Here is a 15,145-nt window from a genome sequence, read left to right as displayed (position 1 = left end):
CTTTCTAAGTCATGTCTTGTGCACAGTGTACTTTAAAACAATAAGCTATCCTTGAAAATATGAGCACCTCACCCTCAAGTCACAGTTTCCATCACAGTGCCACATCAACCTGATTAGCACATTTGCCAGGCACCAGCTGATTTCCTGAAAGAAGCTAAGCACCTGGGAGCAGCATAATGTAATGAGACAGATAATAGCAACAGAAATAACAGCAGCCCTTGGGCTGAGAAGTGAAATCAGAAGGCGGACCTCTGAGTCCTTGGTACATGAGGGAAATAATTCCTCCTGGCTGTTTTTAAAAAGAAGGCGAATGATTTAGGCTATAGCCTAATGACCATCATAAGAATTTTATTAGCTGAGAAGTCACTATCCTTTTTTCAGGAGGGCTAAGTCAAGGCCCTAGATTTAGATTGACTTGTTTGGCTCCTTTATTATTTAACTTCCTCAGCATAACGTCATTTAGACAGACAGAAATGTTTGTCAGCCTGTATTCGCTGCCAGGATGTAGCTAAGCGATTAAGCACAGAGACCCAGTGCCCAATACAGTGCTTTGTATGAAATAGGTGCTTAATACTTACTTGTTGAATAAATGTGTTCTGCGTAATCAAATAGAAGTAATATGTTTATGGGAGAAGCATTTAGAAACACTACTAATAGTGACATAGTGACAAAAATGATTTAAGGGGCCTTTTTTTTTTTTTTTTTTTTTTAGCTATGCTTTTGATTAGAGTTTAGGCGTTTTCTCTAGGCTCAATAGATTTTTAAAAGAAAAATTGGTATAATACATTCTTATTTTCCCATTTTTTAACTTTTTTGTTTAGTTTCATTTTTGCAGTCTAATTTAGTGTACAACAATATTCCACTTATATTTTTCATTGGAAGCCTCAAGTAAATGAACAGGACTAATTTAAGCTCTTTCCAAATGTACGAGAAAAAGCATATGAACAAGTATAAGGTGTTAAAAACTATATGTGCCCTCACATAGGATCTGATTTCATTTTTCTATGTAAAAATAAGAGACTGTAGACATTACTTCATCCTGGGCAAAATGCTACTTACTGGCCTGCCCAACAGACCAGCTCTCTGACATTCTCTTTCGACTTTGTGTGGGAAATTCTAAGGAAAAGCCAAGATTTCAGGGTCCAGACCCTCCTGTGTGCAATTGAAAGCCAACTTTTCTTCCCTCTTGATGGCTCAAAATGAGAATACTATTTAGACTGCTCCCACAGTACGCAACCAGGAATTACGTATAAGGAAATAGTAAATTAAAGACATTTAGGCATGGTTATGATTAAGTGTTTTTACCACAGAGAATACAAAGTAGAGAAAGCTCCTTGTTTCTAGAACTGAGGAAACTTTATTCTGGGCTAGAGCACATGTGTTTCAAGGGGTATGAGTACAGAGTGAATGCATTTCTCTTCAGAAAGCTACTGGTGATTGAGGACTGTGTTCTGCTCTGTTACATCTCTCATAAGGGCTCACATAATGCTTTGCACTTTCTAAATCTTTGTCAGTTCATTCTTTTGTTTGTGATTTGCTTTTGACTAGTTCTTGCTTGCCTTCCTAGTTCTGTACTTACCATACTTGGCATACGAGGAGGCCATGATTTCTTTTGGAAAGTGATAATTCTGGCAGGCATGTCTATACCAATTCTTGTTGTTGTGAGGTTTTGTCTTAGGCTTGACATTCATGAATTTTTTTCATGTGGGTAAAGTACTAAAGTGTACCTGTGACCATCTGGAGCAGTACGATTTGCTGTCCAGTTTGCTGATCCATTTTGTACTGGAGTTTAAGGGGAACTAGATTGTCTGTGTCATAGGTCACAACAGCAGCAGAACAAGCATGGTGGTGGTGCTATGTATTCATCGGCCTCTAGGGAAAACCTCAAACCTAGGGAGGCGCTTATGTCCTCAGTTCAGTAGGTGGCGCTCTTTTACCTGGTTAACAAAAATGATCTTGAAGGTCATTTTCTCTTGAGTCTCCTGTGCTGACTGGCTTAGTCAGTACCATGTTGCCGGGAAGGAAACTCAAAGCCTTGCCGGGTGGCATCATTGCTTGAGAAGCGATGGCATGACCTGGCACACAGCCCTTGTTAGGCAGTGCTGGTGCCTGCCAGCCCAGGGCGTTCTTACTGTCTTCTTTGTTCTGGTGCCAGTTCCCGCCCTTGAGCAACAATGGAGAAGAACTAACGAAAGACAGTCACGCTATAGGTATTCAGGAGGGTGACACTAGCTCATAAAACCAGAATGTGTAGGTTTGGCATCTAAAAAGTAGTGAAAGAAAAAGAGCTGAAGTTTGCTGAAAGACCCAGGCACTGGAGAAGGAAGCCAAGAAAGGAAGAGCAACCAAAACTGGAAGCGAAGATTTTCCTCCTTTTTATGTATCTATTAGATGTATTATAATAAATACACAAAACATGCATAATATATACATTATTTGTAGGATCTATATGCACTTATAAATACACGTATTCTTATATATACATATTGCTAAGCATCTTTAATTTGTAATACAGAGATGTTCCAAAATAATGAAATGGCTCGATGTATGGTTTAGTTAGGGCAGGAAGTTCTGAAACTAAGAATAGTGACTATTCTTGAGGTGGGAAAGTAGCAGGGGCTATAGTAGAAATGAGTAGAAAAATTTGGTAAGTAAATAGAAGCATATATTAAATCAGTGTTTCCGAATGCTTAATGCTATTTGTCTAACCTACAGTGGAGAAGTTTAAAATATAAAGTAGATGCTTTTAATAGGAAGAGTTGAAGTACCTGTTTTAATTTTCAGTGAAAATAATAACTCTTTATATACAAGAAGTTCTGTGAAATGCTTAACTTTGAGAAGATAAATCATCTGCTTGTACCTCTGTGGAGCAGTGTGGTGTGGCTGTGTCTTTGGCGTGTGCTAAATGAGTTTATCTAAGACTGACCTACGAATAGGACAATGACTTTACATAAATTTTATATTTAATTTACTATTAGTGGGCATGATCAATGTGTAAAAATGACTACAGTATCTTGATGTTTTTCTGATAATTTTTTTCTTTATATAAAAATGATTCTCTCAAATAAATTGCAAAATTTTTCACAGGTTTACATAAAAAATTCCCTCCCTCCATGAACTGACTGCTCGATCATGACCTTCCTTTTTTCCTCTTCACTCTTTCTCCCTTGGAAGATAAAATCTTCAAAATGATACATAGGACAGTTTTTAGAGTAATAAGTGAAGAAAATAATTATGGTAATTGTTTTAAGACTCTAGTTATAAATATTTTCAAAACTAAATTTGAGACTTCCTCCTAGGATTTGAAAAATAACGCATTTCAAATATTTGTTATACCTATAAAAAACACAATCTTTAAGGGAAATTTCAGTCCTGTTTCAGAGGTGAAAATGTTTATTTGGATCTTATAGCAACTGCTAGTGTATATCTGATACATTTGTCTTACTAGTGAGATAATTGGAATCTAAGAATTTTGCTCCTAAATAACTTTCAGTTTGAGAAGGTGGCATAGAGGTGTCTGGGAACTTTCTGAGTAGGTCCAGACAGGAGGTGAGCTGGGTGGTTGGTGTTAACACCTGTGCCGTTAGGGAGTACCGCTTCCTCTGGGACTCTTCCTATTACCCCCCACTCCCTGTTCATCTTGCTAATGGATCCAGGTCTGGCCCTGAAATCATCCCGTGGTGTGATGGGCTTCTGTCCTCTGCACAGGAAAATCTCTAGGTTAATTTAAGTATGACGTGTTCTTTGTTTTGCAGCTGGTGTAGTGAGGGAGTCTAGGGCAAGTGGATTGAATCAAAAAGGAAAACGAAGGCATTCACCGTCTATTTCACTGAGGATGGCTCATTTAAAGTAAACATCATTTAAATAGTCTCCAAATGGCCCATTCTATATGAAGTCATGCAGGATGCCCCCTTTTGGGCTGTCATTCTCCTTTAAATGGATCGCTTTGTGTGCACTGCATTTTAATGCCATTCAACCTTAAACCCCATATGTGGGCCTCATCAGGCCACAGGCTTCAGTGCACATGTGGCAGCCATACCTTCAACATTCTTCATCTCTGCTTCTAGAAAGTCAGCCCAAACAGGAGAGGCAGCTGTAAAGACAACAACAGTTAATAGTTCTTCAATACCTACTATGTGCCAGTTACTATGCTTGATGATTTATATATGTTATCTAACTTCATTCTTGCATAATCCTATGAGGTAGTTACTATGATGATTCTCTTGTTATCAGTGAGGAAACTGATGCATCAAGAAATTAGGTAATGTGTCCGACCTAGTGAGTGTGGAATAGGTATTTAAACCCCAGCATTCAGATTCTAGAAATGGAACTGAATCAAAGGACATATTTAAAAGAAATATGCTCTCATCAAGGCTTTTAGCAAGGTAGGCTTATCCCAAAAAACAAGTAATCCAGAAATTATTTCTCTTGTCTTGGGAATGTATACTCTGAATTCTGGGTCAGTATTTCCACCTTGTTATTTGCCTTTTTTGCAGTCTGCTTTGAAAATAAGATCAGGTATGCCCTCAGCAGCTAGCTCCCTGTGGCAGTTGGCAGTCTTCATGCAAGATCGGACTCAGTGGAATAATCTGTGACCAGACAACTTAAAAGAGACTTTTCCACCATATGAGGATACTAGACATGCCCTGGTAGTACTGAACTAGTAAAAGTCTTCCCCAAAGCACTGGAAACATTCAGTTGTAGCAGTGGCTCCAGCATTCTCTCTAGGTTGGGCAAGAAGCCCAGGGGCAGACACCTTTGAGAAGCTTCTGCAGAGTCTAACCAGGGTCTTTGGGAAATGGGTTCCTGGCTGGTTCTTATACAGCCCAGCCCATTGATCTGATCCTATTTGACTGCCATGTGGTATCCTAAAAGACTTTTTTGCTTTAAAAACTTGAAGTAGTTTATTCCAAATGAGCTCCACTAAGTAAAGGAACTTTAGGAATCTAAAAAAATTAAAAATCTTGAGGGGTGTATAGGAGAAAAATCATCTTGAACATTTAAACTATGGGTTTGGGTAATGTTTTCAATAAATTTCCCCAAAACTTCTATTATCCCTTCCCCATTATTTAACTTCAGAGAAGACTATGAGGGAACAATAACAGTTTTTAAATACTTTTGCTGGATTTGACTCTGGTTCTGTTATCACTTTTACTATCTTACTCCCAAACTTGAGGTCATTTAAGGTTCCTGACTTTAAAAATATTGCTAATCTCATTCCTCTTCCTTGCCATATCCCTTCATAGCCTCCACTGCCCTGCCCCCCATCACCTTGAGGGTATAGATATTCTGATAAAGGTGCTGGGACATGACGTAATTGGGCACTCTGGATTCTCCAGGACCTTGTGTAGGCATCTAGCAGATACCTCTTATTCCGTTAGCAATATTCTCACTTGAAAGCAGATTCAGTTCCTGCTGTTTCCATAAACCTCATCTTGTCCATATGCTAGATGGATGGTATAAGAACCCGAGAGGCAGCACAAAAATCAGCCCAAAAATTCAATACAGAATGAAGGGAGAAAGCTTATCGTGCATAGTGTTTCATTCTTTATTTCCCCCAGCTTTATTGAGATATAAATTGACATATAACATTGTATAAGTTTAAGGTGTGCAGTGTGATAATTTGATATATGTATGTATTGTGAAATGGTTATAACAATTAGGTTAGTTAACACATCTGTCACCTCACGTAATTGCAGTTTTTCGCATATGTTGAGAACTTTGAAGATGTACCCTTTTAGCAACCTTCAAATATACAATTCAGTATTGTTAAGAGCTATAGTCACCTTGTTGTATATTACATCTCCAGATCTTATAATTAGAAGTTTCTATCCTTTGAACACCTTCACTCATTTCTCCCCAACCTCCTCCCAAACCCTCACCCCTGTCAGCCACCAATCTTCTTTGTTTCTATGAGTTTGGTTTTTTTTTTTAGATTCCTCATATAAGTGAGGTCATACAGTATTGTTCTTTTCTGGCTTATTTCATTTAGCACAATGTTATATCCAAGTTATATCCATGTTGTTACAAAAGGCAGGATTTCCTTTTTTATGTCTGAATAATGTTTCATTATACATATACATATGTATATCTATATATCACATTGTCTGTATTCATTCATTAGTCAACAGACACTTAGGTTGTTTCCATGTCTTGGTCATTGAAAATAATGCTGTAATGAACATGAAAGTGCAGATATTTCTTTGAGTTAGTGATTTAATTTCCTTTGGATAAATACCCAGAAGAGGAATCGTTGGATCATATGGTAGTTTCATTTTTAATATTTTGAGGAACTTGCATAAAGTTTTCCATAGTGGCTGCACCAATTTATATTCCCATCAGTAGTGTATGAGGGTTCCCTTTTCTCCATATCCTTGCCAACACTTGTTATCTCTTGTCTTTTTTGATGATAGCCATTTTAACAGGTATGAGGTGATGTCTCCTTGTGGCTTAATTTTGTATCTTTTGATATTGATGTTGTGTATTTTTTCATATATTCGTTGGCCATTTATAAATCATCTTTGGAGAAATGTCTGTCTAAGGCATTTGCCCATTATTAAATTGGGTTATTTGACTTTTCGTTTTTAAGTTTATAGGAATTCTTTGTATATCCTGGCTATTAACCCCTTATCACATTTATGATTTGCAAATATTTTCTCCTATTCCATAGATTGTCTTTTCATTTTTTTGATGGTTTCTTTCATTGTGCAGAATCTTTTTAGTTTGATGTTGTCACACTTGTTAATTTTTGCTTTTGTTGCTTGTGCTTTTGGTGTCATATTCAAAAAATTATTTCCAGTGTTTTACTCTTAAAACAGTTTCCTAGTCGGATGGTATTTACTTCTTATCTCCAAATTACCTCTTCCTTCTGAGTTATATTTTATCATTTTAATGGTATCTCAGAACCAAAAATGTTAGTCTTTTTCTGTTAAGATTACTTTTTTAGTAATTGATTTATTTTACCTGTATATTAAAAATGCACTTATTTTAAAGAGTCAAATAGTTCTATTGTGTTTATTATACTTCCCAGAATAACAGTTTTCAGTACCTCCACTCTGTTTCTTCTGTGTCAGAAGTAGTCTCTTTCACCTGGTTTAGCTGATTATTTGATTTTTATGACCGTGTCATTCAGTAGGATGCTTGATTGTTCAGGGCTGGTTTCTCATTATGGCAGGTAAGGATTTAGTTTTCTTCCACACCCATGCCCCATGCTCCTTTCTCCACATCTCACCTTCCCAATATAATTAATATAACTGTTAATATTATTCATTTATATGACTATATGTATGTTTGTTATTAAGAGCTGAACCTTGTAGTAAAGTTTAGATTTCATCATTATTTCTGTACAACATGTAGTTCTTTATGAAGTTAATAATTGTCCTATTGTTTGTTTTCCTATTTGCTTGGTTTCCTGTGTATTTACCAACCCTAGACTCTTTGAAAGTTGTTTAAATTTTTCAAGATGCTCAGACTTATCGGGTTTTCTCTTAATTTCTTCTTACCAAAGCAGTCCCCGGGCCCTGTAATCTGCTTCAGTGGGCACGGGTTACCCTTTCTCCTGTGCATACAGCTGGCCCCCTGGAATAGCCCTTCTCTTTCAGTCTGATGGATTGCCAGTCTCCATCAGGTTCCCTCTGTTTCTTTCTTATATTGGCTTGTCTGTCTTCCTCTTTCTTGGTTTACACCTCTTTTTGGACCATACTTTGCATAATCTAGTAGCTTCCAGAGAATAAGATGTATGGGAGGTTATTTATTTATTTGAAACGCTGCTTCTCTGAAAATGTCTTTATCATATGTTTTTTGTTTGTTTGTTTGTTTGTTTTTTCTATTTCACTTGTAGAATCTTGTCTTTGTCCCCAGGGTTCTAAATTTCATAGTGATGTATCTTGATGTGGGTCAGTTTGTATCCTGTGTCTTGGTTATCACGTGTCCTTTCAATCTGGAAACTCATGGTCCCTTAAATTTTGGGAAGTGTTCTCAAATATTTTAGCTGATGCTTTTCTCCCTTCTATCTAATCTGTTATCTTTTTCTGGAGCTTCTATTACTTCAATATTGGACTTTCTGTAGTGGTTTCTAGTTTTTTCTTATCTTTTAAAAATGTTTTCTTCACTTTCTAGATTTCTTTAGCTTTATATTCTTACTTTATTAAGTTTTTCTTTTCTTCTATCATGTTTTTAACTCTCTTGACCTTAGAATGTTCCTTTGTTTTTTTTGTTCTTGTCTCAACACTGCAATAAATTCTCTTAACTCTTATTGGGTGTGTGTTTGGTGTTTTTTGAAGTTTTCTTTGCATGGGCTCTATCCTCCAAGGTACTTGTTTCTATTTGTTTGGGTCTCGGTTTTACATAAGGGGCTTTATAAAAATGCCTAGAGGTCCTTGATTTCTCTGCAAACATTTAGGAGTAGGGAACCAAAATGCTGATTGGAAGCTCTGATGTATGCATAGGGCTTGTCATTTGCGAGCCTCACTGTAGACAGGTCATAGGAAACTTTCAATGTCACTATCCTTAGTTGTCTTCTCTTGGGCTGGTCAGCTCTTTTCATTCTCCTGCCTGGAGGGTAAAAGCCTAGTTGCTAGCTTTCTGGGAACCAGATAAGGGAAGATGGCTGGTGCTGTCAGCATCTGATATGTGTATGTTCATCTAATCCCATTTATTTGCCTTCAGCTGCCCCCCCCCCACTACCTGCACTCCAGTCTAGAGGCCCTCTCTTTTATTCTCTATAGAAAAATAAACCTCCAGTTACTTCCTAGGTGTGTAGGGGTTGAGAAAATAGCTCAGGTGTGTGGAGTAGGGGAGGCCATCTAGGAATCGAAGCCCTTCTGAGATAGTCGTTCAGCCAGGCCTGCTTAGTTTATACTTCCTCCACCCCCAGCCTTTTGGACCTTCTAGGGAATAGAATGAGATGGATCTTTTTCCCCACTACTAACTTAGGATTCAGGTCTGCTGTGTCATTTGCCACTCTTCCATCTGCATTTAACTTTCCATATTTTGCAGCTAGTATCTCCTATCTTATTCTCCCTGTTCTTGTTGGTTTATGGCTTTAAAAAAAATCATTTTGCTGTCCTTTACTTGAGTTATGGGAAGAAACAAAGGTAGCCTCATGCATTCAATCTTTTATTTTTACCTGAAAGCCTCACCATTGCTGTTTATTTACTGAACACTCAAGGGTCTGAAGTTTTTAAAAGAAAAATTCAATATCCCCTGGTAAACACTCCAAAATATACTTCAGAGAAAGAATGACCAGACCATAGTCCTTTGATTATAAGAATTTGGTTATTTGAGATATCTCTTTTAAGCCAAGGTATTCAAAAGATTTAGTTCCTCACCGACAACTTTTTTCCTCTTCTTCCATCTCCACCCTCCCCACAGTTTGACCAGTTCCCATTGTGTCATCCAGTCCAAGTTGAAGTTCTTCATGGAGCAACCAGTTTGGAGAGAATGAGAGAATGAGATAACTATGAGAAGGTAGAAAAATGAGGGAGGTAGGCGCAGTACAGCATGACCTGTCAGATCCATGTCATGCTTTTATCAAGACCATTGGCTCCAGCATCACTGAATTTCATTGTCTCCTTAAAGAGGAGCGTGCCTTCGATTCTCAGTCAGCAATGGAAAGAGTGATCTCAAAAGTGCCCATTCTGATTCTAGAAGCAAGATGAAACTTACAAGCAAGTTTGAGAGAACAGCTGCCTCCGTGATGGGTTTCCAGCTGTTATGAGCATTCCCTTCTATATTCTTCCTTCAAGTTTTCCTCTAATGACTTCCAAACGATATCATAGCATACTTATTCAAACTTGATATCATATTTATTTTTTTCTTAAGTTTAAGTCTATGTTTCCTATTAAAAATTTTGTTTTCATCAGAGGAATTCTGCAGTATATTTCTTTGGATCTAAGTTGGTAGAGTTTCAGAGGGTAACAAATAATGACTCCTCTACCTCCCTTAGTTCAGAATTAGTTGAGAAACAAAGAAGTCAAGCACATGGAGACCAAAATATAACCTTTATTGTTGATTTTTACTGGTAAAGCACTTAGAAAAATGTCATGTTAGGTCTGCTGGCCACTATTTGTGTGTTAATATTTTGACCTAGAATATGACATCTTATCCTCTCACTGACCAAATTGGACAGTTACAAGCCACTCCATGAGTGTTTAACCCTCTAAAACTAAAACAAGAGAAGATAACTCCTGCAAAGGAGTGAGTAAGGGGCTAAAAGAGAGGCTAGGGGTGTTACTCTAATGGAACATGAGGAACGTGAAGAGTGGGGAACTGCACTTTGAGGTGATAGCAATTCTTAAGACGCACCATCAATTTATAGGAAATGATCAGAAAAAAAATACCATATTAAATCAGGTTATATGACACATTCAGATTTCAGAAACATTAAAATAATTTTTCCATCTTAGAAGTAAAATAGTATAGTGTTGTGAGTTATCAATCAATTGTTTCTTTGGTAAAAACCTTCTTTATGATTTGGAATAAGCGGCAGACACACCCTTGGCTGGGGTGGGGAGCCCCAGCTATAATTCCAGTCTTGTTACAAACTAGTGGGGAGTCCTTGGCTCCATTGAACCTTTCCAGGCCTGTTTTTCATCTGTTCAATGAGGAATGAAGGACCAGCCGAATATAGTAACAGATAAAAAGGATGAGATAGATAAGACCTGAACTTACATAGCTAATTAGTTTCAGAGTTGGGACTAAAACCCAGATATCTCCCTTCCCAAGTCTCGTTATATTTTACTATATCTGTTCTAGATGGACTTAAATTTAGATAAAATAGTTTAGTAAAATAGAAGTGATCATTTGTTCATTCATTCATTCATTCATTCAACAGAGAATCTTTTTTTTTAAATGTCAAGTACTGTTTTAGGCAATAAGAATGGATAAGATATGTTTTTGTCTCTATAGCAGCATACAACCTATGCCTTTATATGTTTGTAGCTATGAGTGACTACCTCAGCCACCACCATTTATAACCTCACATGAAGGGCTTCTAAGTGATCCCTGGAAGAGATCCAAACCTCTTTGGCTGCTCTGAAACTGTCATCCCTCTTACACTTTCCCTGAGACCTGGAATAATGTCCCTTCAGTTGACATGACCCACCTTCAAGAATTGGCTCATACCATCTTAGCACACAAATCCTTCAAGCGCCTAAAGAGAAAAAAAATACAGAGTAGTATCCATAAACATATATTGACCTCATTATAATTTTCCTCTTTCTTGTTATAGGGTACTCAAGCTGGCATTACTACGTAACCATGCCAATGCCAGCCTCCACTCTCACAATTGCAGTGGGATCCTGGACAGAAATGAAGCCAGAGACCTGCTCATCAAATGATCTGGCAGCAGCAAGAAGATCCTTCTCACCTTCAGAGGCTGACTTCAGGTTTGTGTTTGGGAACTTGTTGAAAAACAAACACTTGAATGAGAAGAATGATGCATTTATTCCAAGTACTGGGAATGTGAGTCATCCCTGCTGAGAAACTAAACCAAAATATGATTAATCAAAGCAGGAAAAACCCCACTGGGAGGGAAAGAGAGTTGAAAGGCAGAAATGTGGGCATATTGTTTATGTAGAAAGGACAAGAAAAGAAAATAAGTGTGTATGAAATCCTGTGTGAAGTCAGGTGAAATATTTTTGTGTGTTTGGTTAAGTCAACAGAATCTTCAGATTCAATACTTTCCCTCTTTCTACACCTTTAACTTTGGTTTTCAGTGCTTATTTGGTCAGAAACAACTTAATAAAAAGAAGTTGCTTGTCTGATGAATGCTGTTTTGGCTCCAGTGACCACTGTGAGCAGTGCGCCGAGGGAGGGGCAGCCTGCCCTTGGTGGGGAGAGTGAGCCTCCTTAGGAGCACAGGACACAAGGGTGCTGTCACAAGGCCATCGAGTTATGAGAATCTTGCTGGATGAGGACTCTGTTAACTTCAGTAGCAGTTCCTTCTTTTTCAGAGTGTATCAGAGAAAAATCAGTTTAAAGTTTTGAAAAATTAGTATAGGCATAGGATATTCACTTGCAACCTTCCCAGATGTTCATCTATTTCTAGCTTGAGAGCCCAATGGGGAAAAGGGGAATGTGTGTAAGAGGTGCAGGAATGTGCTAATCGTGAAGCATGGCATCATGCTACATTCCTAGGACTTTTACACTCAGCTCATTTTCATCATTTTCCCCATTTACAGGTAGTCACTAAGTGAGTACCTTATGGTGGAGAATGCCCAGGGTCATGGGACAGATGGTTAGTTAGTTCATCCTTGAAAACCTGGAAATTCCTTTTGTGTTGCTTTTACTTTGCCATGTTGCTTTTGCACTTTCTGCAGTGACTGTAGTGGTTGGTGTTAGGAAATAAAGGCACTGAGCCCTCTTTCATGACAAGCATGCCTTATTGCCTGCGTTTTGCTTTTTGAAGGAAGAGGTAATTTCTACTTCCCGATCAGTAACTTGCCTATTTTGGACTATCTTCCCTGAGCTGTATAAAGTATCCTAGATTGCTTATTGGATTTTACTTATGCACTGTCAGTAGAAGAGAGTTGTGGACAGAAATGACGTATGTTACTTTCATGTGGGAATATTTAATTGCTTGTGAGACCCTCTAATGCTCTTTTCCCCTGCCACTGAGATCATACGGAAGGCCTCATTTTGCAATTCTAGGCAGCCTGAATTTTTGAGGAGGGAGGACAGGTGCCCAGAAGGGTCACTTGGATCCACAGCAGATTTGATATGCGCAAGAAATAAAAACTTTTTTGTGTTAAGCCACTGAAATACTGGGAATGTTTGTTACTACAGCATATCGTAGCCTATTCTGAATTAATACAGCATCCATTGGATGTTTGAAGTCAGGGAAAGTCTTGATCTAAATGTCATGTTGGTTAGTCATGAGAATAAGACTGTAAGATAGGTAGGTTTTATTATCTCCCTTATATATATAAAATGAAGATACTGAGACTTCAGACAGGAACATGTTTGTGTATGTTCATCTCCCTACTGAGTCACAATACCTGGATTTACATTTGGCCTCAACCCCCTAGAGAAGTGATTCAGAATCTTACCCAGGGACTTTTAAAAACTGTGTATAACCTCCACACCTCACACTAAGTCTGATCCACCTTCCCTCCTGGAGAGTCACCACCATGATTGAGTCTCTATTATTGATTGGAATGTGTTGTGTTGGAGCAGAAAACAGAAGTTGAAAGTGCTGTCTTTGAGCAGGTAGTTGCTATCCCTATTGGGTGGGTGTGTTTCTTGCCACAAAGCCACACTGTCCTTCTCTGTAAAGATTTTGCTTGGGCCCAGTTTTCAAATTCTTCATGGCAAAGAAGCACTCTGCTCTTCACCTGCAGCCTCAGGACGGATTGACTGTTAGAAGAGGTATGCATTTTAAAATGGTATGCCTTAGTAAGACTAGGGGAAGGAAAAGAAAGAAATTTGTCATTTTATCCTTCTAGCCATATTCCCAGAGATCTGAGGTGGTAGAGGGGACAGCAGTCATTTCCTGCGCTCTCCGTGCTGCCCAGAAGCAACTGAAATGGCTTTTTGCTTTCCTTTCAACCGTAGTTGAGAAGGGAGGAGGACATGGTCAAATGAAGTAAGGGCTCCAGGAAGATATGATATCCGAAATCCCTGCTAGAGTTTAGGGGAAAGGGTAAATCTGACCCTTTTCTTGTCCTCTTGAGTTCAGAATCAACTGAAAAAAAAAACAGGAGAACAACAAAACTTTAATTACTGACAGAAGCTGTACTAAGGAAGCACTCAGGTGTACAGTATTAATGGACTTTCTAATATTCCATTTCCAAATCAGACATAGTTCCCCACCCAGTTACCCACCCACCTGGACCACTGCTAGCCTCCACAGTATGGATGTACACAGCCTGTATCACAGCCAAAAAGTACCCCCTCTGTGGGCAAGCAGATCCGAAAAGAGAAAGTCCAGAGTCGCCCAGCCAATCAGATCAGCTGGAAAGAGAGGTCGTCCTTGTTTGAAAATGTGAGGCCTCAGGGATGAACTCCCTCCCATACTCTCCTCCATGTCTGACATGCTATGACTAAGTTTTCCCTTCATTAATCACTGCTTGTCTATCAGAAATGTACTGCTGATAAAATAATAGCTTACATTTGTTTAATCCTTCCCTGACTGCGTGCTTCACGTGTGCTGTCTTTAGTCATCAGAGGGTGGCTTTGGGTTTTTATCCGTTAAATCTCTGGCTCCATGCTAAGTTTGCCAACAACGGTGCTCTGAAGTGCCAACCGAAGTGGTGTTTTTCGTTATGTTCACATCTGGTCCCCTGGCCTTCCCCAACCCCCCTTTTCACTTCAAACCTTCCTAAGACTCCTAGTTCAGTTCACATAAATGTACCTTTTACAGGGGCCTTATATACTACAGGCTTTCATTTGCCTAAAGTATTCATCTGGGTCCCAGAAATTTGGCCAAAGTATTGGTCACTGAACTTTTGATCACTGTTCATATGGGCTGAATTACAGGAAGAACAGCCCCTCTTCCAGCTCCAGTTCCGCACACTATTCAACCCACTCTGGGCGAGAATTTCAGTAAATACATTCATTATAAGGCAGTTAGGTAAACTGTTGAAAGTTTATTAATTTAATTTGGCTGCAGTATAACCTTCTTCAGCCACAGCGGAATCTTTGTATTACATTTTACCTCTCAAGGCCTTTACTAAAGCATTGTCTTCACTTTGGGGCCATACAGTTTAAGCAGAACACTTGGATAAGGTTTAGAAGAACTCAGCAAAAATTATTAAAAACATGGAAAATAGGCATTATGAAGCATGGGAAAACATGAGAAAGGCAATGAGGTTGTTAATCCCAAAGAAGGGTAGACTTGGTGGGGAAAGAAGTCATCTTTAGAGCTGTAAAGTCGATGAAAAGTTGCCTCATGGACCTTGGAAGATGAGGCACTGTTTCTATTTCTTTGGAAGTCTAGAAAAGAAGGAATGTAGGTATACATCGTAGGGGAAAATGCCGATTTCCAGTATGCCCTTCACCGAGAGAGGAGCCTTTCCATATCTTCCTGGCTTGGTTTGATTTCTCCAGCCCTTGCTCTCCCAGGGTATTCAGCCTTCTGTCTCATAATGCACATATCTCATGTTACTCTGTAATGTACTGAATGCCCTAAGGAAACACATCTAGC

General features: G+C 38.6%; 1 protein-coding gene across 11 annotated transcripts in view; it reads left to right on the top strand.

Annotated features, from left to right (window-relative positions):
• AOPEP (aminopeptidase O (putative)) overlaps positions 1 to 15,145 on the top strand; it is a 311,009-nt gene that overhangs the window by 38,812 nt on the left and 257,052 nt on the right. For all 11 annotated transcript variants that reach the window (XR_004956306.1, XM_036239159.1, XM_016159455.2 and 8 more), the window contains one exon: positions 11,231 to 11,387. Coding sequence is in view for 10 of the 11 variants with exons in the window: in XM_036239159.1 (XP_036095052.1) it covers positions 11,231 to 11,387 (157 nt within the window). In the remaining variant the exon portion in view is untranslated. The remainder of the gene's footprint in view (positions 1 to 11,230; positions 11,388 to 15,145) is intronic.

Source organism: Rousettus aegyptiacus, unplaced genomic scaffold, assembly GCF_014176215.1.
Source record: "Rousettus aegyptiacus isolate mRouAeg1 unplaced genomic scaffold, mRouAeg1.p scaffold_m13_p_3, whole genome shotgun sequence".
NCBI classification, from domain to species: Eukaryota; Metazoa; Chordata; class Mammalia; order Chiroptera; family Pteropodidae; genus Rousettus; species Rousettus aegyptiacus.
Note: the sequence above shows the minus strand (reverse complement) of the source record. Positions and strands in the feature narration are given on the sequence as shown.